General features: G+C 51.4%; 1 protein-coding gene across 2 annotated transcripts; it reads left to right on the top strand.

Moving 5' to 3' along the window:
• Positions 1-163: 163 nt before the first annotated feature.
• atg4da (autophagy related 4D, cysteine peptidase a) lies at positions 164-27,981 on the top strand. Of its 2 annotated transcripts, none has more exons than XM_078206642.1 (11): positions 164-340; positions 9,983-10,293; positions 11,013-11,096; positions 11,195-11,431; positions 12,696-13,062; positions 14,487-14,557; positions 16,858-17,003; positions 17,633-17,711; positions 21,165-21,241; positions 23,657-23,776; positions 27,727-27,981. In XM_078206642.1, the coding sequence occupies exons 2-11, from the start codon at positions 10,077-10,079 to the stop codon at positions 27,907-27,909; spliced, it is 1,581 nt and encodes a 526-aa protein (XP_078062768.1). In that variant the 5' UTR covers positions 164-340; positions 9,983-10,076; the 3' UTR covers positions 27,910-27,981. The 2 variants fall into 2 exon arrangements, with proteins under 2 accessions (XP_078062768.1, XP_078062767.1); XM_078206641.1 differs by having other exon boundaries at positions 210-340; positions 11,192-11,431.

Here is a 27,981-nt window from a genome sequence, read left to right as displayed (position 1 = left end):
CCCGGGCTGCAGGGGGCGTTCTAGGGGCGCGGGCTCTCCGGGGCTGCAGGGGGCTCTCTCGGGGCGCGGGCCCCTCCTCCCGGGCTGCAGGGGGCGCTCTCGGGGCGCGGGCTCCTCCTCCCGGGCTGCAGGGGGCGCTCTCGGGGCGCGGGCCCCTCCTCCCGGGCTGCAGGGGGCGCTCTAGCGGCGCTGGGCCGGAGTTTGGCTGTGTCGCCGCTCTCTCCCTGTGTCGGGGATAATGGGTGTGAGGGGCCGCTCACTCAGTCTGAGGCTGGAGGGAGAAGCGGGGAAAGGATGGGTTAAAGTCACCCGGTAAAGAGCAGCGGCCCGGAGAGGAGCGGTAAGAAAGGCTGTGTGTGACAGGGCTGTGTGCGCGCGCGCAGGGGGGTCTGAGGGGGACAGGCGGCCCCTCTGAGAATCTGTCTGTGTGAAGCCCCCCTCTGTGTTTAACCCTGTGTATGGAGCCCCCCCCCCTCTCTGTGTGTGGAGCCCCCCCTCTCTGTGTGTGAAGCCCCCCTCTGTGTTTAACCCTGTGTATGGAGCCCCCCCCCCTCTCTGTGTGTGGAGCCCCCCCCCCCTCTCTGTGTGTGGAGCCCCCCCCCCTCTCTGTGTGTGGAGCCCCCCCCTCTCTGTGTGAAGCCCCCCCCCTCTCTGTGTGAAGCCCCCCCCCCTCTCTGTGTGAAGCCCCCCCCCCTCTCTGTGTGAAGCCCCCCCCCTCTCTGTGTGAAGCCCCCCCCTCTCTGTGTGAAGCCCCCCCCCTCTCTGTGTGAAGCCCCCCCCCCCCTTTCTGTGTGAAGCCCCCCCCCCCTCTCTGTGTGTGGAGCCCCCCCTCTCTGTGTGAAGCCCCCCCCCTCTCTGTGTGTGGAGCCCCCCCTCTCTGTGTGTGAAGCCCCCCCCCTCTCTGTGTGTGAAGCCCCCCCCCTCTCTGTGTGTGAAGCCCCCCCCCCTCTCTGTGTGTGAAGCCCCCCCCCCTCTCTGTGTGTGAAGCCCCCCCCCCTCTCTGTGTGTGAAGCCCCCCCTCTCTGTGTGTGAAGCCCCCCCTCTCTGTGTGTGAAGCCCCCCCTCTCTGTGTGTGAAGCCCCCCCTCTCTGTGTGTGGAGCCCCCCCTCTCTGTGTGTGGAGCGCCCCCTCTCTGTGTGTGGAGCCCCCCCTCTCTGTGTGTGGAGCCCCCCCTCTCTGTGTGTGGAGCCCCCCCTCTCTGTGTGTGGAGCCCCCCCTCTCTGTGTGTGGAGCCCCCCCTCTCTGTGTGTGGAGCCCCCCCTCTCTGTGTGTGGAGCCCCCCCTCTCTGTGTGTGGAGCCCCCCCTCTCTGTGTGTGGAGCCCCCCTCTCTGTGTGTGGAGCCCCCCCTCTCTGTGTGTGGAGCCCCCCCTCTCTGTGTGTGGAGCCCCCCCTCTCTGTGTGTGGAGCCCCCCCTCTCTGTGTGTGAAGCCCCCCCTCTCTGTGTGTGGAGCCCCCCCTCTCTGTGTGTGGAGCCCCCCCTCTCTGTGTGTGGAGCCCCCCCTCTCTGTGTGTGGAGCCCCCCCTCTCTGTGTGTGAAGCCCCCCCTCTCTGTGTGTGAAGCCCCCCCTCTCTGTGTGTGAAGCCCCCCCTCTCTGTGTGTGAAGCCCCCCCTCTCTGTGTGTGAAGCCCCCCCCCTCTGTGTGTGAAGCCCCCCCCCTCTGTGTGTGAAGCCCCCCCCCTCTGTGTGTGAAGCCCCCCCCTCTGTGTGTGAAGCCCCCCCCCTCTGTGTGTGAAGCCCCCCCTCTCTGTGTGTGAAGCCCCCCCTCTCTGTGTGTGAAGCCCCCCCTCTCTGTGTGTGAAGCCCCCCCTCTCTGTGTGTGAAGCCCCCCCTCTCTGTGTGTGAAGCCCCCCCTCTCTGTGTGTGAAGCCCCCCCTCTCTGTGTGTGAAGCCCCCCCTCTCTGTGTGTGGAGCCCCCCCTCTCTGTGTGTGGAGCCCCCCCTCTCTGTGTGTGGAGCGCCCCCTCTCTGTGTGTGGAGCCCCCCCTCTCTGTGTGTGGAGCCCCCCCTCTCTGTGTGTGGAGCCCCCCCCTCTCTGTGTGTGGAGCCCCCCCTCTCTGTGTGTGGAGCCCCCCCTCTCTGTGTGTGGAGCCCCCCCTCTCTGTGTGTGGAGCCCCCCCTCTCTGTGTGTGGAGCCCCCCCTCTCTGTGTGTGGAGCCCCCCCTCTCTGTGTGTGGAGCCCCCCCTCTCTGTGTGTGGAGCCCCCCCCTCTCTGTGTGTGGAGCCCCCCCTCTCTGTGTGTGGAGCCCCCCCTCTCTGTGTGTGGAGCCCCCCCTCTCTGTGTGTGGAGCCCCCCCTCTCTGTGTGTGGAGCCCCCCCTCTCTGTGTGTGGAGCCCCCCCTCTCTGTGTGTGGAGCCCCCCCTCTCTGTGTGTGGAGCCCCCCCTCTCTGTGTGTGGAGCCCCCCTCTCTGTGTGTGGAGCCCCCCCTCTCTGTGTGAGGATGTCAATCGCAGCTCCGGCCTGGAGTGGGGACAAGTTTGGTGTCAGGCTCAAACCTTCAGAGTGTCCTGACCCTAACCCTGACCCTTTGACCCCTAGCCCCTACCCCTAACTGTATACTAATACATGTGACAATAAGTCAAATCAACCTTGACCCCCTAACCCAGACCCTAACTGACCCCGATTACCCCTAATCCCAATCCTAACTCCAACCCTAAGTGACCCTGGAGCAGCGCAGTGGCACAGTGGTTAGCATTGCTGCCTCTCAGCGCCTGGGACCCGGGTTCAATTCCAGCCTCGGGCGACTGCCGGCTGTGCCTCGGGCGACTGCCGCTGTGGAGTCTGCACGTTCTCCCTCCGTCTACTTGGGTTTCCTCCCACAGTCCGCAGACATGTAGGTTAGGTGAATTGGCCGTGGTAGATTGCCCCTTCAGTATCCCAAGATGTGTAGGTTAGGGGGGTTAACCATGGTAAATGTGTGGGGTTACAGGGATTGGATGAGTCTGGGTAAGATTCTCTTGCGGAGAGTCAGTGCAGGCTCAATGGGCTGAATGGCCTTCGATCCTATGGTTTTAACCCTAATCCTAGCTTCCTGTTGTGAACAGGACGTGGGACCGCTGGAGGGGGATGATAAACCCGTCAGCTGCTACTTCCGTCAGCTGAAGTTCCCGTTGGTTTAGAATATCCACCTTCCAAACCCTGAACCTGGGGCTGGGGGGGGGGGGGGGGGGGGTTATAAACTGCTTCTGATCACAAATCTCACTCCTCACATTGGTCTTGATATCCCATACCACGACCTACATGCAGTTCTCACCCCCCCCAGGGTCTGCCCTCTCAGACTTGTGGCTGCTTTGCAAATCACTTCCTCGTGTCGATCATTGGATTTATTTTCAGTGGTGTTGCTTCAGCTGATCATGGGAAGACACTGATTCTGTAACAACTGCTGTGAGCGTGGTTACTGATACATTAGCAGGGAATAATATCCTGACCTTTAGTTGGTCCATTGGGTGAACTTTTGATTCTGAACTTTTTTGTCTCAATAGATAAAAAAGTCTGCAGGAGAGTCGAGTCACCCAAAGACTGTAGGAGTGAGTGGTGTGGGTGAGGGCGAAGAGGCATTTCAGGGATGATTAAAGGGTGATCACAGCTTTTAAATCACTGGTTAATTGAAGAAGGAAGGAATTGTGAGAGAAATGAGGAGTCCCACAATTCGAAGATCCTGGGATAAATTTGGAATAGGAGGTGGTGCAGCGTGTCTTGCTTTCCACACAGTTATAAGAACATAAGAAATAGGAGCAGGAGGAGGCCATCTAGCCCCTCGAGCCTGCCCCGCCATTCAATAAGATCATGGCTGATCTGACGTGGATCAGTACCACTTACCCGCCTGATCCCCATAACCCTTAATTCCCTTACCGATCAGGAATCCATCCATCCGCGCTTTAAACATATTCAGACGGTGTACGGTCACATTTGGACTTTTGGGAACCTTCGATGGAACAGCTCAGAGGCAGGATATATACATTTCAGGACAATAGTGTAGAGGGTGGTATTATTTTTCTGCAAATAATTAAAGTTGGACTAGTAGGTGGCTACTCTCATATTATGAAACATATCGTTGTTCCAATATTTAACTTGTCTGCAATTCACAGAGGAAAATAACAGTAAGAAATCTTAGCATCGCTTTACTAATGTTCTGTGAAGGGTGCAAAATGAGGTGTGTCCTATTTTAGACAGGGTGTGCTCTTCCTATGATATGATGGAGTTTTTGTGATGTCATGATAAGTTTCATTGAGCTGCATTTGACAAGCTTACTATTTGCCAAATTATTTCTGAAGAACATATGTTGGTTTTAATATAACGGAACAGTTTCCAAGCTGAGAAGGATTCCACTGCTTTCGACGTGCTGTAACTCTGTGAATTGTTGAGCACAGTTTTAGGTCTGTAACCACGACAGCTGCTTGTAGAGCAGATCAGGTATTTATTTATCTTTTTGCTTCTTTGTCTTGGTTAATGTGAGTGCCACTTCAGCGAAAATAAAATAGCTTGGTATGGTCCTTTCCGGTTTGAGCATCAGTGAAGTTGTTAAAGTGCTAACTTATTATCGTGGGGTTATTGAAGAGTCATTGATTGCAGTTGAACACTTAAGTTCTCATTGTTGACACCAACAACTTGTGTTTATGCTTTTAACACAAAATATGCCACGGTATTTTACAGGAGTGTAATCACCCAAATTAAACACTGAGCTAGAGAAGATATTGGGACACGTAGCCAAAAACATGGTCAGAGGAGGATATTAACTACTGTCCAAAAGGAGGAGAGAGATTCAGAGTGACGGATTGCAGCAGCGCACGCACTGTCCCAGCACTGACTGTACCTGTAGCAGCGCGCACTCTACCAGCACTGACTGTACCTGTAGCAGCGCGCACTGTCCCAGCACTGACTGTACCTGTAGCAGCGCGCACTGTCCCAGCACTGACTGTACCTGTAGCAGCGCGCACTGTCCCAGCACTCACTGTACCTGTAGCAGCGCGCACTGTCCCAGCACTGACTGTACCTGTAGCAGCGCGCACTGTCCCAGCACTGACTGTACCTGTAGCAGCGCGCACTGTCCCAGCACTGACTACCTGTAGCAGCGCGCACTCTACCAGCACTGACTGTACCTGTAGCAGCACGCACTGTCCCAGCACTGACTGTACCTGTAGCAGCGCGCACTGTCCCAGCACTGACTGTACCTGTAGCAGCGCGCACTGTCCCAGCACTGACTGTACCTGTAGCAGCGCGCACTGTCCCAGCACTGACTGTACCTGTAGCAGCGCGCACTGTCCCAGCACTGACTGTACCTGTAGCAGCGCGCACTGTCCCAGCACTGACTGTACCTGTAGCAGCACGCACTGTCCCAGCACTGACTGTACCTGTAGCAGCGCGCACTGTCCCAGCACTGACTGTACCTGTAGCAGCACGCACTGTCCCAGCACTGACTGTACCTGTAGCAGCGCGCACGGTCCCAGCACTGACTGTACCTGTAGCAGCGCGCACTGTCCCAGCACTGACTGTACCTGTAGCAGCGCGCACTGTCCCAGCACTGACTGTACCTGTAGCAGCGCGCACTGTCCCGCCACTGACTGTACCTGTAGCAGCGCGCACTGTCCCGCCACTGACTGTACCTGTAGCAGCGCGCACTGTCCCAGCACTGACTGTACCTGTAGCAGCGCGCACTGTCCCAGCACTGACTGTACCTGTAGCAGCGCGCACTGTCCCGCCACTGACTGTACCTGTAGCAGCGCACACTGTCCCAGCACTGACTGTACCTGTAGCAGCGCGCACTGTCCCAGCACTGACTGTACCTGTAGCAGCACACACTGTCCCAGCACTGACTGTACCTGTAGCAGCGCGCACTGTCCCGCCACTGACTGTACCTGTAGCAGCGCGCACTGCCCCGCCACTGACTGTACCTGTAGCAGCGCGCACTGTCCCAGCACTGACTGTACCTGTAGCAGCGCGCACTGTCCCAGCACTGACTGTACCTGTAGCAGCGCGCACTGTCCCAGCACTGACTACCTGTAGCAGCGCGCACTCTACCAGCACTGACTGTACCTGTAGCAGCACGCACTGTCCCAGCACTGACTGTACCTGTAGCAGCGCGCACTGTCCCAGCACTGACTGTACCTGTAGCAGCGCGCACTGTCCCAGCACTGACTGTACCTGTAGCAGCGCGCACTGTCCCAGCACTGACTGTACCTGTAGCAGCGCGCACTGTCCCAGCACTGACTGTACCTGTAGCAGCGCGCACTGTCCCAGCACTGACTGTACCTGTAGCAGCGCGCACTGTCCCAGCACTGACTGTACCTGTACCAGCGCGCACTGTCCCGCCACTGACTGTACCTGTAGCAGCGCGCACTGTCCCAGCACTGACTGTACCTGTAGCAGCGCGCACTGTCCCGCCACTGACTGTACCTGTAGCAGCGCGCACTGTCCCGCCACTGACTGTACCTGTAGCAGCGCGCACTGTCCCGCCACTGACTGTACCTGTAGCAGCGCGCACTGTCCCAGCACTGACTGTACCTGTAGCAGCGCGCACTGTCCCAGCACTGACTGTACCTGTAGCAGCGCGCACTGTCCCAGCACTGACTGTACCTGTAGCAGCGCGCACTGCCCCAGCACTCACTGTACCTGTAGCAGCGCGCACTGTCCCAGCACTCACTGTACCTGTAGCAATGCGCACTGTCCCAGCACTGACTGTACCTGTAGCAGCGCGCACTGTCTCAGCACTGACTGTACCTGTAGCAGCGCGCACTGTCCCAGCACTCACTGTACCTGTAGCAGCGCGCACTGTCCCAGCACTCACTGTACCTGTAGCAATGCGCACTGTCCCAGCACTGACTGTACCTGTAGCAGCGCGCACTGTCCCGCCACTGACTGTACCTGTAGCAGCGCGCACTGCCCCGCCACTGACTGTACCTGTAGCAGCGCGCACTGTCCCAGCACTGACTGTACCTGTAGCAGCGCGCACTGTCCCAGCACTCACTGTACCTGTAGCAGCGCACGCACTGTCCCAGCACTGACTGTACCTGTAGCAGCGCGCACTGTCCCGCCACTGACTGTACCTGTAGCAGCGCGCACTGTCCCAGCACTGACTGTACCTGTAGCAGCGCGCACTGTCCCAGCACTGACTGTACCTGTAGCAGCGCGCACTGTCCCAGCACTGACTGTACCTGTAGCAGCGCGCACTGTCCCGCCACTGACTGTACCTGTAGCAGCGCGCACTGTCCCAGCACTGACTGTACCTGTAGCAGCGCGCACTGTCCCAGCACTGACTGTACCTGTAGCAGCACGCACTGTCCCAGCACTGACTGTACCTGTAGCAGCGCGCACTGTCCCAGCACTGACTGTACCTGTAGCAACGCGCACTGTCCCAGCACTGACTGTACCTGTAGCAGCACGCACTGTCCCGCCACTGACTGTACCTGTAGCAGCGCACACTGTCCCGCCACTGACTGTACCTGTAGCAGCGCACACTGTCCCGCCACTGACTGTACCTGTAGCAGCGCGCACTGTCCCGCCACTGACTGTACCTGTACCAGCGCGCACTGTCCCGCCACTGACTGTACCTGTAGCAGCGCACACTGTCCCGCCACTGACTGTACCTGTAGCAGCGCGCACTGTCCCAGCACTGACTGTACCTGTAGCAGCACGCACTGTCCCAGCACTGACTGTACCTGTAGCAGCGCGCACTGTCCCAGCACTGACTGTACCTGTAGCAGTGCGCACTCTACCAGCACTGACTGTACCTGTAGCAATGCGCACTGTCCCAGCACTGACTGTACCTGTAGCAACGCGCACTGTCCCGCCACTGACTGTACCTGTAGCAGCCGCACTGTCCCGCCACTGACTGTACCTGTAGCAGCGCACACTGTCCCGCCAGTGACTGTACCTGTAGCGGCGCGCACTGTCCCGCCACTGACTGTACCTGTAGCAGCGCACACTGTCCCGCCACTGACTGTACCTGTAGCAGCGCGCACTGTCCCAGCACTGACTGTACCTGTAGCAGCGCGCACTGTCCCAGCACTGACTGTACCTGTAGCAGCACGCACTGTCCCAGCACTGACTGTACCTGTAGCAGCGCGCACTGTCCCGCCACTGACTGTACCTGTAGCAGCGCGCACTGTCCCAGCACTGACTGTACCTGTAGCAGCGCGCACTGTCCCAGCACTGACTGTACCTGTAGCAGCGCGCACTGTCCCAGCACTGACTGTACCTGTAGCAGCGCGCACTGTCCCAGCACTGACTGTACCTGTAGCAGCGCGCACTGTCCCAGCACTGACTGTACCTGTAGCAGCGCGCACTGTCCTAGCACTGACTGTACCTGTAGCAGCGCACACTGTCCCGCCACTGACTGTACCTGTAGCAGCGCGCACTGTCCCGCCACTGACTGTACCTGTAGCAGCGCGCACTGTCCCAGCACTGACTGTACCTGTAGCAGCGCGCACTGTCCCAGCACTGACTGTACCTGTAGCAGCGCGCACTGTCCCAGCACTGACTGTACCTGTAGCAGCGCGCACTGTCCCAGCACTGACTGTACCTGTAGCAGCGCGCACTGTCCCAGCACTGACTGTACCTGTAGCAGCGCGCACTGTCCCAGCACTGACTGTACCTGTAGCAGCGCGCACTGTCCCAGCACTGACTGTACCTGTAGCAGCACGCACTGTCCCAGCACTGACTGTACCTGTAGCAGCGCGCACTGTGTTAATTTGAAGTTATGGGTTTATTGACCTGTATTGTATATACAGGTTTTTAAGATTGAGTTATTTGGCATTTACAAGACTAAAAGGAGCAAGTATACAGAGCAGGAATGTCAGTTTCAGAAAACAGTTTCTCATTTGGAATGGTAAGTCTTTATCAGAACAATCTATTAAAATTATTACTTTAACAACTGCAACCCAGCCAACCTCCCGAATGCAACCAATAAAGCTGGCACAAAAGAAAATTTATGGTCACAAGTCAGTTTCCATTAACACTGCAATGAAGTCACAGTGAAATTCTCCTCGTCGCCACACTCCGGTGCCTGTTCGGGTACACTGAGAGACGTAGGGAATGACATCACAGGAAAGGTGACTGGTTACACTGGATTCAGTATTTCCCAGCTTGTCCTGTTGTGACACTGGGAGGTTAGTATTTGGATCTGGGCTGTGCAGTAATAAGAATTGCTTCGTGTGCTTTCTCTCTGCTTTTGGAACCCAGTATTTGCCCGGAAGTTTTTCCACAGTTGGACAGACTGATCCCATTGTTCCATTTAACACAGAGAGTGCAGCTCCCAGAACTCATGGTCCAGGAACAGTGGAAAAGAGGCAGAGAGGGATGAGGATCCCTTCAAATATCAGTCAGGCCACTGCTATAGTACTGCGTACAGTCCTGCTCACCAAACTACAAGAAGGATACGATCACATTACAGAGGGGATTTACCAGGACGTTTTTTCAGTTTAAAGTTTATTTATTAGTGTCACAAGTAAGGCTTACATTAACACGGCAATGAAGTTACTGTGCAAATCCCCTTGTCGCCACACTCCGGCGCCTGTTTGGTACACTGAGGGAGAATTTAGCACGGCCTATGCACCTAACCAGCACATCTTTGGCGTGTAGGAGGAAACCGGAAGAAACCCATGCTTAGACATGGGGAGAACGTGCAGACTCCGCACAGACAAGCTGGGAATCGAACCCGGGTCCCTGGTAGCAGTGCTAATACTGTGTCACCGTGCGATCTGGCACCAGCCTTGCGTTTTCTAATTCACAACATATCATTGGTCCCTCTGCCTCAGCCATATTGTGGATCTAGTGGCAGCATTATCTCAATACTATACAAACAGATTTTGTACCAAGCAAAATAAATGTGTCTGAAAAGCACTCGCATCAAATTGGCTGCCTCATTCCTCCTGTATTCAGTTCAGCCTTCAGCCTGCCTGGCTTGTAGCTCTTTGCCATGTGGATTTGCTGACCGCCGTACTTTGCTGGGTTTGAATTGCTTCATCTGTGTTTTCTCTCTCTTCCAGGTGATTCTTACTCTAACCCTAGATGGCCAAGAGGCAAATGATTGAATGCACTGTCCACCAATGCTGTGTCTTATCACAATTAACTACATGATCAATGAATTCCGTCTCACCTTCCTCCGTTCAGTACATCCAAAGCCAGGAAGACTTGCGTCCCTCAGACTCAAAGAGGCAATTGCTTCCCGGACCCAGCGATCATGAGAATGGCTGGAACAGCCACTGCAATTCAGCAGAGAAGCTGCAACAGAATGAGCCAGACGAGGTGGACAAGATTAAAGCTAAGCTGATGACAACGTGGAATAATGTCAAATATGGTGAGGCTTTCAGTTTGCAACGATGGGAATGTCTCCACAACTGCTAGATGTTGTTTTCTTTCCTCTTTGTTTGCTGGCCCTGTCCTGAAAGTACTGTGTCACCTTGGCTACGTCGGCTGTGCTTCTCCGTGACCTTGTCTAAACAACTGCTGAGGGACCGTGTGCCCTTGGTTGGATTCCTCATGTACTCCCTTGTAGCGGTTACTGGATCTGAAGCTGAGAGTTCACAAACTCCCGGATCGACTAACTGTGCATAGACCGGGAACTTTAACCCCTGCTTCCCTTGCACTCAAACCTGCCCCTTTCACCCTGATTTAAATTTAAATATTTAGCTGATCGGGGAAATGGCTAGATGTATTCCTGATCCCCACAGCATGTTGTACAATCGTGAGTTTTAATACATAGCAGCAATATACTGTGGATGCTGGGAATATTAAAGATATTCATTCAGGGGATGTGGGAGTTGCTGGCCTGGCCAGCTTTTATTGCCTTTGAGAAATCTGAAATTAAAACAGAAAATACTGGAACAAGATCTGGCAGCATCAGTGCGGAGACGGAGTTAATGATTCAAGCCCATATTTCTATACTCGTGTTAATCCAGCTAACTCTCACTTCTGACTATAATCTCCTCTTCAGCCAGTGCTGTTGTCAGCACTTCTGGGAAGCATTTTCTCAGTAGTCAGCTGTACTAATCTGGTTTCTTTTTTGTGTCTTCATAGGTTGGGTGGTGAAAGGGAGAACGAACTTCAGCAAAACGTCCCCCATTTTTCTCCTGGGACGGTGCTACTGCTTTGAATCAGAAGGTATTGTGTTCACCTCAGGGACTGGGACACAGGGTGCCTTTGTCAGTCACCAACTGTCAGAACTGCCGATAATATCATCTGCTTCCTTTTCCCAGCAGCTGATTCACCATCAAACTCGGACTCGAGTTATGAGTCGGGCAACAACCAGAATTCCCCATCTGCCTCGGTGGAATTGTTCCGGAAGGACTTTGCCTCACGGATCTGGCTGACGTACAGGCGTGAATTTCCCCAGCTGGAGGGTTCTGTGTGGACCACGGACTGTGGCTGGGGTTGCATGTTACGCAGCGGGCAGATGTTACTGGCTCAAGGACTCCTTGTCCATCTTCTCTCTCGAAGTGAGTCTGGCCCCTTTCTCTTTCTCCTCTTGCTGAAAGCGCTGACTGTTGCTGAGGTGCACAGATGTGAGGGATGGTTGTCCAATTGGCCAGTTTTGAACCTGGAGCTGTGGTGCCGTACTATTTACCCCAGTGAGGGAGGCATTACAGCTGCACGCCAACCTTTTTAATGTCATCTACATACCGGCACTTCCTGCAGGCATCAGTGACTAGCAATCTGCAATCAGTAATCCTGCCTGATTCTCTCTCTGTGTCTCTCCCCCTGTACCCAACACACATCCTAGCCTGGGATGCCACAGAAAACTCTTAGCCTTAACTGCAGCCAAAGCGATGCACTGAGCACAACATTATCCACTGAGACAAAAGCGTGTGCAATATAATAGTTTGTCAGTGTACTGCAATACCTGGCAAAGGAATGCTGCAGATTTTACAGTATCTCTGAAACTGGAATCTAATGAAGCTTAAGAACATGCAAGTGTGATGAGCTGGTATGCAATAAACCTCACCATGTCCAATTTTCCTTCCCTACATGTTTTAGAATTGAATATTTAAGTTTAAAATTTATTTATTAGCGTCACAAGTAGGCTTACATTAACACTGCGATTAAGTTACTGTGAAAATCCCCCCAGTCACCACACTCTGGCGCCTGTTGGGTACACTGAGGGAGAATTTAGCATGGACAACGCACCCTAACCAGCATGTTTTTCGGACTGTGGGAGGAAACCGGAGCACCCGGAGGAAACCCACGCAGACATGGGGAGAATGTGGCCAATCCAGTTAACCTGCACATTACGGGGAGAACGTATGTCCACAAAGACAGTGACCCAAGCCAGGATTCGAACCCGTGTCCCTGGTGCTGTGAGGTAGCAGTGCTAACCACTCTGCCACCGTGCTGCCCTGTTTCTCTGTTGCAACGAGAGCTCCATTTTACAGGATAGCGGGTCCAAGGCTCAATCTCTGGGCAATGTTGAGGTTATGGTCTGTGAGCGAAGGAGGGGGAAACTCAGGCTGCTGCTTCTTCTGGCGCTAACTAGCCGCTGCTGCTGAGAAATGTGACTGTATTGAGTGAGGGCAAGGTCAGCCTGGGGTCTGGTATATCTCTGCCACTATTGAATGCCCTACATTTCACCCACTAAGCCTTTTTAGTAAAAACTGATGACTTGCTGTGCTGGGGGGCAGCCTAACCCCAGGGGCATCTTGTTCGCTGGGATGAATTTCTGTTCTTTGGTATCTGGTTTGTAAACGGTCCCTCTTTTCCTTTCAGACTGGACCTGGCCTGACGTGCTGCTGTCTGTTGAAGCTCAAGCTGAGTCCAGATCGCCATCCAAATCTAGCACTTTAAACTGGCCAATTTTCTCTGAGGTCCTTGGCTCGCAATTGGACAGAAGTAGAAGCCTCAGGGATACGCAGAGAAGCACCATGACGCAAACACACACACGGGCATGGAGACGGGCCAACGTTGACCAGTACACCATGGACAAAGAGGAACCGGAGCACCGGAAAATCATCTCCTGGTTTGGAGATCACCCCAAGGCCCCATTTGGAGTGCATCAGTTAGTGGAATATGGGAAGAGATCTGGGAAGAAGGCTGGGGACTGGTATGGCCCATCCATTGTAGCTCACATAATCAAGTGAGTAAAACCTATCTGCGACCCCAGCAAAGAAAGAACTTGCATTAATAGAACACCGAGCATCCAACTGTCATCCATTATTGTGAAGTGATTTGGAAGTATAGTCCCCATTATACAGGGAAATATAGTACGATCCCACAAATAGCAAATGAGATGAATAAGCAGATGTCCAGGTTGCGACAAGAGTGCAGCCATTAACCGTGCTGTCGCTCGGCTGACCAGCTTGAGATATGACAGGTGGATAATTATTGGACTATTATTTCAATGGTAAAAAATTGCAGCATGCTGCTGTGCAGAGGGACCTGGGTGTCCTTGTGCAGGAATCACGAGTCGGTTTGCAGGTGCAGCAGGTAATTAAGGAGGCAAATGGAATTTTGTCCTTCACTGCTCGAGGGATGGAGTTTAAAAACAGCGAGGTTATGTTGCAGCTGTATAAGGTGCTGGTGAGGCCACACCTGGAGTACCGTGTACAGTTTTGGTCTCCTTACTTGAGAAAGGATATACTGGCACTGGAGGGGGTGCAGAGGAGATTCACTAGGTTGATTCCGGAGTTGAGAGGGTTGGCTTATGAGGAGAGACTGAGTAGACTGGGGCTATACTCATTGGAATTCAGAAGAATGAGGGGAGATCTTATAGAAACATATAAGATTATGAAGGGAATAGACAAGATAGAAGCAGGGAAGTTGTTTCCACTGGCGGGTGAAACTAGAACGAGGGGGCATAGCCTCAAAATAAGGGGGAGCAGATTTAGGACTGAGTTGAGGAGGAACTTCTTCACACAAAGGGTTGTGAATCTGTGGAATTCCCTGCCCAGTGCAGCAGTTGAGGCTGCCTCGTTGAATGTTTTTAAGGCAAGGATAGATACATTTTTGAACGGTAAAGGAATTAAGGGTTATGGTGAGCGGGTGGGTAAGTGGAGCTGAGTCCACAAAAAGATCAGCCATGATCTTATTGAATGGCAGAGCAGGCTCGAGGGGTCAGATGGCCTACTCCTGCTCCTAGTTCTTATGTTCTTATCCTAAACTTTGATAAGTTTTGACCCAGGATTGTTGAAGTGAGCCTCGTGTACAAAATGATATCACTCTTTTACTTCTTGCCTTGTGGGTAAGTTCATAGTGCGATGTGCTATAATATAAACCCAAACTCATTTCTCTCCATCACTGCCCTGTGATTACTGCCAGCAGTGACCCCTGTCCGGGCACTGGGACAGGGCAGGATCGGGCTGGGGCTTTCAGCGTTGAATCACTAACCTCTGCACCGACACAGGAATGTCACTCGGTTCAGGTGCTGAGAGGCTGCTGGTGGCCGCACAGTTTCACCACAGGATGGGTGTGACGAAGGAGCTACGTTCGCTTACAGTTATGTTTTTATCACTGTCGTTGCTTTATTTGACTCTGATTACCCTGGTTCTCCATTTCTTCCAGGAGAGCAGTAGAAAAGGCTGAAGACTCTGAATCTCTTAACGTTGCTGTCTATGTAGCACAGGACTGCACAGGTGAGTGTGTTACCTGGCCCTTACAGGACTGCACAGGTGAGTGTGTTACCTGGCCCTTACAGGAGTGCACAGGTGAGTGTGTTACCTGGCCCTTACAGGAGTGCACAGGTGAGTGTGTTACCTGGCCCTTACAGGAGTGCACAGGTGAGTGTGTTACCTGGCCCTTACAGGAGTGCACATTCAGTGCTGCATCACTGAGCGAGGGGAAGGTGCCCGTTCTTCTTTTCTCATGAGTTTTGACGCTGTGTTTAGGCCCTGCGTGACGGTGTGATTTTTTTTTTTTGGCAGAGTTTGGAGGGAAAGCAGGCGTGTTTCTAACACTCTGCCATTTTTAAATAAGATTTCACCCTATGATTCTACTCATCTGGGCAATCGACCTATTCTCGAGCCACTTTTCCAGCTGAATTCTCCATTCAGCTGCTCGTGATGTTAGTCCAGTTGGAAGGGTGTGTTGTCAGGCTTGTTGGAGCCCGCGTTTCTGCATCAGGATTTGCGCTGAAGTTAAAGTCCTTGTGTGTATTTATACAGTACACAGGAAACTCTGAGCCAAACACTGTTGAGTTTGTTTTGAGGTGGAGATGCCGGTGTTGGACTGGGGTAAGCACACTAAGAAGTCTCACAACACCAGGTTAAAGTCCCAACAGGTTTATTTGGAATCAGGAGCTTTCAGAGCGCACAGAGTTTGTTTTGGGTGTTGGTATAGTTGAGTGCTGCAGCAAGAGTTTTGCCAGCGGGAGGGAGGCTGACAGGCGAGTGGCCCAAGGTGATTTGCTCCTTCAGTCTTTCCTCTGGCTGAGTGATGAGGAGCTGTATGTTTTTGGCAGTGTGAAAGGACACTGAAGAAATAGGCAGAACTCTCTGCTATCACATTCCAGCCTCAGCGACTCTAATTAGATTTATTTCCTGCAGAACCAGTCATCTGACTTTCAGTTCCTTGTGCTTTGGAAGAGATTCTGTAAAGTAACGTCCTCGCCCCTCCCATTGCTGCATTCCTGATTGATTTAGTTTTTAAAATATTCATTCATTCATGGGACATGGGTGTCGCTGGCTGGCCAGCATTTATTGCCCATCCCTAATTGCCCTTGAAAAGGTGGTGGTGAGCCGCCGCCTTGAATCGCTGCATTCCCTGAGGTATAGGTACACCCACAGTGTTGTTAGGGAGGGAATTCCTGGATTTTGATCCAGTGACATTGAAGGAATGGTGATATACTTCCAAGTCAGGGTGGTGCGTGGCTTGGAGGGGAATCTCCCGGTGGTGGTGTTCCCATGTGGAAGCTGCCCTTATCCTAGGTGGCAGAGGTGATGGTTTTGGAAGGTGCGGCCTAAGGGGGCTTGGTGAGGCAGTGCACCTTGTAGATGGTACACACTTGGTGATGGAGGGAGTAAATGTTCACTTTAGTGGATGGGGCGCCAATCAAATGGGTTGCTTTGTCCTGGATGGTGTCGAGCTTCCTGGGTGTTGTTGGAGCTACACAGCTACTGATTGCTACAACACTGGCATCTACCCGGCAATGTGTAAAATTGCCCAGGTATTAAGTACTACATTTGCTCTTGAAGAATAGGTGGTTATGCACTGCTTTTGCACCACCATTCCAGTTGATAGGAAAACAAGATCCGCTAACACTCACTCAGCGCGGTCCCGTAAACCGCAATGAAATAAATACCCAGATAGCCTGTATTGGTAATGTTGAGTGAAGGTTAAGTATTGAAGGGAAGAATTCTCTCCCCTTGTCCAGATCGTGTTACGATAATGGTGTGGAATCCACTGAGGGGGCAGAAGAGCCCCCAGTTTAACTCATAAAAGGTGACACCCCCGGCAGTGCAGCACTCCCTCAATACTACACTGAAGGGCCAGTCTAGATTTTGACCTGAGGTGGGGCTTGAACCCGTGACCTCCCAGCTCGGAGACAAGAATGTTACCAGAGTCCAGACTGACACCTGACCCCTCAACTGGAGTTCAGACTGTCAGTGGGGCAAAGTGACCAAGTTGCTTTCTCCGAGGGTTAGATAGCCTCTTTCCAGCGCAGTAATGTGGAATGTTACTGAAACAGAAACTGGCTGATGACGGATGGATCACAAATCTTCAAGAGGTTGTTCGTAACCTTTGATTTTTAACCTGCGTTTTGGAAGTTATGAGTCTGAATCTTGCAAAAACTCTGCCAGGTGATCAAATCTCGATATTGGGGTGGGGAATAATGAGAGTTCTGATGTGTGTGTTTTGTATTTTACATTGTTCTAAGCAGAATGCTGCTTCTAGCAACTTGCAAGTTGGCAACTTTTTTTTTCCTCTTCTGAGACAGTGTACAAAGGAGACGTGCTGACTCTCTGTGAGTCACCGTTAAAGGACGGAAATGTTCCTGGTTTTGACTGGAAGTCCGTTATTATCCTGGTGCCTGTTCGACTGGGAGGAGAAAATCTCAATCCCGTCTACATGCAGTGTGTGAAGGTAGACATTAAAGCTGCGATGATTTGAGTTAGAAATCTTTCAGTGTACCCCTGTACCATCTCCTTCATGTACTAACGGTGGAAGTCGCTCGCTTTGCTACTAAAATGCACGGTGTTTTGATGTTTATAAAACACTGCACTGTATATTTAATGGAGTTTGCAATCATTGCCCATCCCCAAACAGCAGCATCAGTCCCTAGCACTCTGCTCTGGGTGGGATTTTCCCGTCGCGCTCGCCCCAGGACCGGTAAATCCCGCCCGAGGTCAACAGGCATGGCCCGTGTCCCGCCCGCTACGATTCCCCGCGGCGGCAGGATGAGAAAATTCCACCCCGTGTCTTTCTGCTGTCGGTGGCTGGTTCTTACAGTTTCTGGTACGCACCCGCTCCCACCTCCACAATTCCACCTTTTATGTGGCCTTGCTAAACAAAATGGCTTGGCAATGTGCACAGGAACATAGCAGTTAGGAGCGGGAGTGGCATTCCAGCCCCTCGAGCCCGCTCCGCCATTGAGCATGGTCACGGGTGATCTTATCCTGGCCTCAACTCCACTTTCCCGCCTGCTCCCCATCGCCCTCTTATCCTGCTTTTCCTCCGAATGTACCCAGAGTCTAATCCTTGTTTGTTTGTAGGAGATTCTGAAGCTTGAATGTTGCATTGGAATCATTGGTGGGAAACCCAAACACTCGCTTTACTTCATTGGCTTTCAAGGTAGGTGTTGGAAGTAGAGTTCATGTTCATGCTGGAGTGGAGCGGGGGCGTTGGGGGGTGCAAAGGAAAGTGATGAGGAAGAGGGAGTCATCAGTGACGGCGCATCATTAATGAGAATGAGCCAGCAGTGTCGGGCAGCCACAGGGAAAGTGAATAAGATTTGATTGCTCTTGACCAATGAGTGCAAAGTGAAAATCACTGTAGCTGGAAAACAGCAGGCTGCGGCGAATTCAGAGTAAAAACTCCATAGAAAATAGAAGCAAAAGTAGGCCATTCGGCCCTTCAAGCCTACTCGGTCTAGTGCTGGTACCTTGTATTGGTGAAGGAACTGGAGACTTAGAAGAGAATGCAGTAGATAACTCACCTGGAATGGTATTAAATCCAAAAGATTTTAGTTTTTCTACTGGTTCAGAAAGTATCAGATTTATTTTTAAATGAAGGGAATCCGTGTCGTCGCATTCGGTTATTTGGATTCTATGGATCTGCCATTTAAATGTGAAGATGGAGAATGACCGGCACGGTATCACAGTGGTTCGCACTGCTGCCTCACAGCGCCAGGGACCCGGGTTCGATTCCCGGCAGCATGGTATCACAGTGGTTAGCACTGCTGCCTCACAGCGCCAGGGACCCGGGTTCCATTCCCGGCAGCACGGTGGCACAGTGGTTAGCACTGCTGCTTCACAGCGCCAGGGACCCGGGTTCCATTCCCGGCAGCACGGTATCACAGTGGTTCGCACTGCTGCCTCACAGCGCCAGGGACCTGGGTTCGATTCCCGGCAGCATGGTATCACAGTGGTTAGCACTGCTGCCTCACAGCGCCAGGGACCCAGGTTCGATTCCCGGCAGCACGGTGGCACAGTGATTAGCACTGCTGCCTCACAGCGCCAGGGACCCGGGTTCCATTCCCAGCAGCATGGTGGCACAGTGGCTAGCACTGCTGCCTCACAGCGCCAGGGACCCGGGTTCGATTCCCAGCTTGGGTCACTGTCTGTGGGTAGTTTGCACGTTCTCCCCGTGTCTGCGTGGGTTTTCTCCGGGTGCTCCGGTTTCCTCCCACAGTCTGAAAGACGTGCTGGTTAGGGTGCATTGGCCATGCTAAATTCTCCCTCAGTATACCCGAACAGGCACTGGAGTGTGGCGACTCGGGGATTTTCACACTAACTTCATTGCAGTGTTAATGTGAGCCTACTTGTGACGCTAATAAATAAACTTTAAACTGATATTGGATTCTGAGAAGTATATTTTTTTAGTCATCGTCATACAGAAACAGGTTTATGTGTCATGGTGAGTATGGGGTTACCACAGCTCTTTGAAGAGGAACTGAAAAAGTTCCTGAGATAAGAGAACATTGCCTTTACCGGGTTCCTCGTGATGTGCCACAGAGGAATTTCCAGACGTTTCCCGTGAATTGGTCGCAGTTTTCTTTTCCCCCAGGATCCAGCACACAGAGGGGGTGGACTGGGGAAGGCTGGGTTGGGTAAGCTTGTTGGATCCAGCCAGGTGAGGAAGCTCCCAGGTTATATCCTTTGGCCAGGCTTTGGGGCCCAGATTTAAGGAGACAGAAACCAGCTAGGGCTTCCTTTCCAGTGACTTACCAGAAAGATGTTGATGCATTGGAAAGGGTGCAGAAGAGATTTACCAGGATGTTGCCTGGTTTGGGGGATATGGACTATGAAGAAAGGCTGAACAAAGTTGGATTGTTTTCATTGGAGCGTTGGGGGATGAGGGGGGACCTGATAGAGGTTTACAAGATTATGACAGGCTTGGATAGAGTGGATAATCAGAGTCTTTTTCCCAGGGTCGAAGAGTCAATTGCTCAGGGGCATAGGTTAAGTGTGAGAGGGATAAATTTTAAAAGAGATGTAAGAGGCAAGTTTTCCACACAGAGGGTGGTGAATGCCTGGAACGCGCTGCTGGAGGAGGTGGTGGAATCTGATTCTGTAACAATGTTCAAGAGGCATCTGGATAGATACATGAATAGGCAGGAAATAGAGGGATATGGACCACGTAGAGGCAAGAAAATGTTAAAGAGTCTGTGTCGGCACAGACTTGGTGAGTCGAAGGGTCTGTTCCTGTGCTATACTGTTCTTTGTTCTTTGACTCCTGACCAGCGCACTGGGCAGTACTTTGCTGTGACCACCTTACTCCCAAATATCTTATCACTATTCATATATCTGGGCTCTCATAAGAGGAATGATCAATTGGCTTGGCACGACATCAAACAAGTGGTACAGACAAGTGGGGGTTTAAATTTAAACAAGCCTGATTTCTCTTTTCTTTAATTCATTCATGGAATGTCGGCACGAATGTTTCTGGCCACTTGTCAGCTAAAGTGTTTTTGATTTTGATTTCACCCTTTTATATGTGGTGGCATATTTTCCCAACCTCCTCCGTTTTGGTGTGATCCAAATTTTGTTAATAATCCCGCAGCAATTTCGAGATAGAGTGAACTCAAAGGGTTAATTTATTTTACATGCCATCAAAATGTGGCGGGAAGGGGATGCTTCTGTAGCCTTCAGTACGTTCAAGCAATAAAAGAGGGATAAGAGAAACAAAGAGGTACCAGGCAAGGAGAGACGGTAATTACTGTAGTCTCACGTGAGTCCAGAATGCAAAATCAAAGTCTGATGGTGTATTCCTTCACAGTCAGCGAGCTGCAAACTGAGTGGAATGCTGTTTCGGGAGAGTCGGTGCAGACTTGATGGGCCAAGTGGCGTCTCTCTTCACTGCAGAGATTCTAATCTGTAGAACTCTGTTCCATTCTGCACTTGGCCACCTTTGTTTGGGCAAAGGATGTGTAAATTCCTTGTCTGGATTCTTGAGGTGGTTAATATTTCAATCATTAATGAGTTCTACAGAGATTTCAAAGTTCCTTCGTCCTTGCAGATAGATCCTCTCCATTGGCTAAGTGCCTAACTTCAGAAGTGTAGAGGGTTTTTGTATGATTCGTTGGGATTTGATCTCTGTCGTCACAGGGGCATTAGTGCATCTTCAGAATTAACGAGGTTGCTGCTGGTCTGAAGGCCAGAAATTCCTTTTGTGTGAGTCATAGCCAGTTGTGGCTTTAGTCTGTTTAAGCCTTTGTCCAATTTTTAAAAATAAATAATTTTATTGTTTCACCAGGATTATATTATATGAAAAAAATGAAAGGGAGGTTTTAGCCCCAGCATAAGAAAGAAATCATATTTATCTCTTTGTCAATGTGACCGATCTTGTGTTGAATGTCCACACATCAGGGTTATCCTAATCCACATATACATCCATGAGGAGTCACAGGATAATGATCAGGAGCATTCTGTTAATGTTTAATCTCCTTCTGCTCTCCATGATTACAAACATTGAACACTGTTTCACTGTCCCTAAACCATGTCAGCTGAGATTACTTTTGTATTGGGCGGAAGTATGGGTTATAATGAAACAGGGTATAAAGTAATTGGTGGTGTTGTTTTGCAGATGATTTCTTGCTGTATTTGGACCCTCACTACTGCCAGTCTGTCGTGGATGTCACTAAACCTGACTTTCTGTTGGAGGTGAGCAATGCTGCACGGTTGGGCTGGGGCCGGGGGCGGGGCTGGGGCCGGGGGTCTGGGGGCTGGGCTGGGCCGGCCGGGGCTGGGCTGGGCTGGGCTGGGCGGGGCTGGGCCGGGGCCGGGGGCGGGGCCTTAATGATTGTACAACTGGGGACGGGTGTATATTTTGAAGGCTGGAAAGACTAAATTGAATGTCCAGTTTAGAACTGTCTAGTTTGACATTAGAAAGATGATTTTCTCATTGGTAAAATCAGATGTGTCCGTATTATTTCAATGCAGCTGCCAACTCTGTTTCAAAATTACCATTCTAGAAAGAGGAACTTGGTGTACAGTTATTAACCAGTACACTATAATTACCACCAGAGGAAATGGAAACCATTCACCTTTCTTGTGAGAGATCAAACAGGTGCTTGCTCTGAAAATTGTAGCATTAGGGCAGCTCGGTGGCACAGTGGGTTAGCACTGCTGCCTCACAGCGCCAGGATCCCAGGTTCAATTCCCAGCTTGGGTCACTGACTGTGTGGAGTTTACACGTTCTCCCCGTATTTGCGTGGGTTTCCTCCGGGTGCTCCGGTTTCCTCCCACAGTCCGAAAGACGTGCTGGTTAGGGTGGATTGGCCGTGCTAAATTCTCCCTCAGTGTTACCCGAACAGGCGCCGGAGTGTGGCGACTGGGGGATTTTCACAGTAACTTCATCGCAGTGTCAATGTAAGCCTACTCGTGACACTAATCAAAAAAACAGCATTTGGGCTCAGCTGAAGCAATGCCCAAAGCAACTATTTCAGGGGGTGGCAGGGAGAGGGGGGGAGGGAAATGGTGCGGATGGTCATCTTTACTGGACCCAATTGAGAGTTACTGCTCCTTAGGGAGAAGGCTGAGGGGGTGGTTGGGAGGGATGGAAATCTCCTGGTCAGAGCAATTTTGTTTTATTTCATTCATGGAATGTGGGTATTACTGGCAAAGATCACACTTCATTATAGGGGAATTTCACAGTAACTTCATTGCAGTGTTAATGTAAGCCATACTTGTGACTAATACATAAACTTAAAAAAAAAAATCCTAATTGACCCTCAGAAGGTGGCAATGAGTTGCTGGTTTGAACCACTGCAGTCTGTGTGGTGAGGGTCCACCCACAGCGCTGTCAAGGCACTGCTTAGATTTTGACCCAGCAACAGCAAAGGAATAGCGATATATTTCCCAGTCAGTGCGTGACTTGGAGGAGGAATTGAAGGTGATAGTATTCCTTTATTTCCCTCGTCATTCTGGGTGATAGGAAGGTGAGTCGAGAGGAAACTTTGCATCAGATTTTCTGTTTCCCCTTCCTCAGTTCACTGACTGCTAATTCCCTGTACTGATATAAATATTTTATTCCCCCACTTAATACAGTCAGAGTTCCCTCTTAAATCCCTTGGGGGTTGGTAGAACAAGAGGCTGCATACTCATGGTTTGGAGCAGAAAGTGTTGAACAACACATAGACTAATTGTGGAACATTTTGTATATGTAAATTAGTCTGTCTTGAATTTCTGTTTTAAATTTATTTTTTAAAATCTTATCTGTCCTGAATACATTGATTTCTTGCTGGGATGCTGATCCATGGCAGTGGGGTGCCCTCCAGCACCACACCAAACTGCCCACTTGCCTGGATGGCTGCAGCTCCAACAACACTCAAGCTCAACACCATCCAGGACAAAGCAGCCCACAAGCTTGGCACCACATCTACAAACATCCACTCCCTCCACCACCGACGCTCAGTAGCAGCAGTGTGTACTATCTACAAGATACACTGCAGCAACTCACCAAAGATCCTTAGACAGCACCTTCCAAACCCACGACCACTTCCATCTAGAAGGACAAGGGCAGCAGATACATGTGGAACACCACCACCTGCAAGTTCCCCTCCAAGCCACTCACCATCCTGACTTGGAAATACTTCGCCGTTCCTTCGCGGTCCCCGAGTCAGAATCTTGGAGTTCGGGGCTCCTAACGGCATTGTGGGTCAACCCGCAGCACGTGGACTGCAGCGATTCAAGAAGGCAGCTCACCACCACCTTCTCAAGGGGCAACTAGGGATGGGCAATAAATGCTGGCCAGCCAGCGACACCCATGTCCCACAAATGAATTTAAAAAAACATCATTCATGTGATCAAACGTTAACAGGCTGTATGGGCATCACAGCTGAGCCAGTCGTGATCTCGCCTGATACCCACATTCTCCATAATAACTAGGAGTGGAAAGCGAAGCTAATAATTTATATCTTTCACCCCCTTCAGTCAAGCTGAAGGAAGGCTGAACTGATGATCTTGTGAACCTCATCTTCCAGATATGTATTGGGGGGGTCAGAGGAAGGTGGAAGTATTTCACTTAAATAAAAAAACAGGAACTCTCCATTAATGGCTAATTTATTTATTCCACAGTCTTTTCATTGCATCTCTCCGAGAAAGCTGTCCTTCAGTAAGATGGATCCCAGCTGTACCATTGGGTTTTATGCAAAGACAAAGGAGGATTTTGAAGAGTTGTGTCAAAATGTCACAATGGTGAGTGCCACGTCATTCTGAACAGTAAGTCTGTTCCGTAAAAGTTGTCGCTGGGTTGGAATTTGGTGCGAGGAAATGAAACGTTCCAATTTGAAGAAGTAACTAAATGACGTAGTAACATATTGAACTGAAAATAAACTTTAGCAGGCTTCTTTCTGTGTTGCTGCCTATCCTATGCCAGAGATTCCCATGATGTTGGAGCCAGGGTGTCCCAGTCCGTTGCTGCACTCAGATCAGTCAAAGCGGAGAACAACACAAGAACTAGAAGCAGGAGTGGCCACCAGGCCCTTCAAGCCCGCCCCACCGTTCAATACCATCATGGCTGACCTGTGCCGGCCTCAGCTCCCTTTCTGTGCCGTTTCCCCATCACCCTCTCTTCCGCCATCTCTCAAATATTCATCCACCTGCACTTCAAAAAAGTTTATTTATTAGTGTCACAAGTAGGCTTACATCAACACTGCAATGAAGTTACTGTGAAAATCCCTTAGTCGCCACACTCCGGCGTCTGTTCGGGTACACTGAGGGAGAATTTAGCACGGCCAATGCATCCTAACCAGCACGTCTTTCAGACTGTGGGAGGAAACCGGAACACCCGGAAGAAATCCATGCAGACACGGGGAGAACGTGCAGACTCCGCACAGACAGTGACCTGAGGCTGGAATTGAACCCGGGTCCCTGGAACCCGGGTCCCTGGCGCTGTGAGGCAGCAGTGCTAACCCACTGTGCCACCCAAATACTTTGAATGATCCCGAGAAGGACCGACTTTACATGATAACTCCACTCTGCTGTTACGGGAGAGGGTGATGGGCCTGTGGAGTTAGTCTGCAGTGTTTGATAAAGTTTCACACACAAGGCTACTTGCTACGCTCAAAGCTGTGGGGAGGTAGGGCAAAACCTGGAGAATTGCCGGTACAGTAGGAAGTGAGTATTATTCGAGGAAATATGTTGGACTGTGGTGGAGTGGAGTATTGAGTGGGGAACCTCAGTCCTGGCCATCAGTGACACTGCATTATTCAGAAACGCAATGTACATTTATAGACCATACTAAACTTGGAAAAACAGTGGTATCAAAATAGCTGAATGGGCTGAACAAAATGTGTAAAGGTGAAATTTAATATGGCAAAGTGTGAGTGGACTACATTCAGCAATACTCGCACGCAACTGCAGGTATGTGGGGAAATAGTCAAAAGAGATGGAGGAAGCTGAGTAGATGCAACACTCAACCCTACCAACCAAGACACAACAGCAATTAGTCAAGGCATGAGGATGTTAGGCTATACTATCAAAACAATCTAACACATCTCAGAGAAAGTGATGATCAAACGGTTCAGGGACCAGAGGAAATAGGAGCAGGAGTAGGCCATTCGGCCTCTCACATTTGCTTTGTCATTCCACTTGCAAGCCGTTTTCCCGCACTGTCCCTAAATCCCTTGATGCCTTTCATATCTAGAAATCTATACAAGCCTCCACAGCACTCCGGTAGAGATTTCATGTTACTTAAGGCTGGGGGAGACAGATGTTTGGTCTCTCAGGGAATCGGGATTTGGGAAGTGGGCAGGAAGGTGGAGATGAAACCCATGATCATACTGAACGGTGCAGCAGGCGTCACAGGTCACACGGTTTTCTCCTGCCATGGGATCCTTTACACCAGCTCAGAGGGCAGTGGGGGTCCTATGTAACATTCATCCGAAAGATAGCACCTCTGATAGTGCGGCACTCCCTCAGTACTGACCCTCTGACAGTGCGGCACTCCCTCAGCACTGACTCTCTGACAGTGCGGCACTCCCTCAGCACTGACCCTCTGACAGTGCGGCACTCCCTCAGCACTGACCCTCTGACAGTGCGGCACTCCCTCAGCACTGACCCTCTGACAGTGCGGCACTCCCTCAGTACTGACCCTCTGACAGTGCGGCACTCCCTCAGTACTGACCCTCTGACAGTGCGCCACTCCCTCAGTACTGACCCTCTGACAGTGCGCCACTCCCTCAGTACTGACCCTCTGACAGTGCGGCACTCCCTCAGCACTGACCCTCTGACAGTGCGGCACTCCCTCAGCACTGACCCTCTGACAGTGCAGCACTCCCTCAGCACTGACCCTCTGACAGTGCGGCACTCCCTCAGCACTGATGACCCTCTGACGGTGCAGCACTCCCTCAGCACTGACCCTCTGACAGTGCGACACTCTCAATACTGACCCTCTGACAGTGAAGCACTCCCTCAGCACTGACCCTCTGACAGTGCGGCACTCCATCAGTACTGACCCTCTGACAATGCGACATTCTCTCAATACTGACCCTCTGACAGTGCGGCACTCCCTCAGCACTGACCCTCTGACAATGCGACACACTCAATACTGACCCTCTGACAGTGAAGCACTCCCTCAGCACTGACCCTCTGACAGTGCGCCACTCCCTCAGTACTGACCCTCTGACAGTGCAGCACTCCCTCAGTACTGACCCTCTGACAGTGCGGCACTCCCTCAGTACTGACCCTCTGACAGTGCGCCACTCCCTCAGTCCTGACCCTCTGACAGTGCGGCACTCCCTCAGTACTGACCCTCTGACAGTGCGCCACTCCCTCAGTCCTGACCCTCTGACAGTGCGGCACTCCCTCAGTACTGACCCTCTGACAGTGCGCCACTCCCTCAGTCCTGACCCTCTGACAGTGCGGCACTCCCTCAGTACTGACCCTCTGACAGTGCGGCACTCCCTCAGCACTGACCCTCTGACAGTGCGGCACTCCCTCAGCACTGACCCTCTGACAGTGCGGCACTCCCTCAGCACTGACCCTCTGACAGTGCGCCACTCCCTCAGCACTGACCCTCTGACAGTGCGGCACTCCCTCAGCACTGACCCTCTGACAGTGCGGCACTCCCTCAGCACTGACCCTCTGACAGTGCGGCACTCCCTCAGCACTGACCCTCTGACAGTGCGGCACTCCCTCAGCACTGACCCTCTGACAGTGCGGCACTCCCTCAGCACTGACCCTCTGACAGTGCGCCACTCCTGTGGTACATAGAATTTCGCCATGGATTTTTCACTTTAGTCTCTGTTATGGGGCTTGAAGTCACAATTTACTGACTCAAAGGTTTAAGTACTCCCCAATTGCGCCAGGACTCTGGTTAGATGCCATGCTGAGCACCGAGTCCAGTTCTAGTCACTGAGAAGGATGGGAGGTATTCAGACTCTGAAGGAATTGCAAAGAAAAGATCCTCGTGTCAGGGACCTGGCATGTGAGAGAAAATGTGAACCAGAGGCCTGAAAACCAAGTATCTAAAAGTTCTTTATAGAGGGATACAGGATAATATGGGAAAAGTTTAGTCTTAAATACTACAAACTAATCTTGAGATTTCAGCAACTCCAGTTCAAAGTAGTTATAGAGGGATATAGGCCAAACACGGGCAATTGGGACTAGCTTAGTGGTAACAACTGGGCAGCATGGACAAGTTGGGCCAAAGGGCCTGTTTCCATGCTGTAAACCTCTTTGACTGCAGTGAAATGTAATGATAGGTCTGAAACCAAGAGGTGGTTCTTCATACAGAAAGTGATTAATTGTTGAGTAGACTCTGTGGCTGGAATGCTCGAAATGAAAACCCAGGAGGTCTTTACAAAACAATTTGATGTAGCGGTTGAGAGACTGTAAGGTTTTTCTGAATAAATTAAGATGGGCTGAATGGCCATTCTCGTCTGTAAATATCTCGGAATTGCCGCTGTAAGGATTCAGCCCGGTGTAATTCTGCTCTCTTAGAAGTTATCCCATTCCCCACTGCATCCCTAACCTTAATGAACAGTAAGTTCATTAAACAAATCACCAGCGTCGTTCATGTCTTCTGACACGGAATCTCCTTTTCAATAGCTTGAAGCAGCTCCTTTTGAACTGTTGACCCTGACCAGTTACTTTGTGTTATGAGAGCGGGTTGTGATCTGGTGAATTTTATTCTTTTCTTCTAGGTATTGGGCTCCTCGTCTCTGAAAGAGAAGTATCCTATCTTCACCTTTGCGGGGGGCTGTGCTCAGGATTATGGTCTGGATGAACTCTGCACTCTCAAACCGGATAGAACTGTGCTGATCTCCAAGTCTGGACGATCAGGGAAGTCAAAGCAGAACAGCAGTGATGAATTTGTCTTTCTCTGATGAGCAAATGGACTCGATTAGATTTCTGTGCCTGCTATATTTGAGCAGGGAATAAACTAGGACCTCTCCGAG

The sequence above is a fragment of the Mustelus asterias genome, unplaced genomic scaffold, assembly GCF_964213995.1.
Source record: "Mustelus asterias unplaced genomic scaffold, sMusAst1.hap1.1 HAP1_SCAFFOLD_1675, whole genome shotgun sequence".
In the NCBI taxonomy this organism is placed as follows: Eukaryota; Metazoa; Chordata; class Chondrichthyes; order Carcharhiniformes; family Triakidae; genus Mustelus; species Mustelus asterias.
Note: the sequence above shows the minus strand (reverse complement) of the source record. Positions and strands in the feature narration are given on the sequence as shown.

Coding starts and splice junctions, on each gene's coding strand:
- atg4da (XM_078206641.1), top strand. CDS start 10,077: ATGAATTCCGTCTCACCTTCCTCCGTTCAGTACATCCAAAGCCAGGAA. Junction 10,294..11,012: donor GTGGAATAATGTCAAATATG/GTGAGGCTTTCA, acceptor GTGTCTTCATAG/GTTGGGTGGTGAAAGGGAGA. Junction 17,712..21,164: donor TTACTTCATTGGCTTTCAAG/GTAGGTGTTGGA, acceptor GTTGTTTTGCAG/ATGATTTCTTGCTGTATTTG.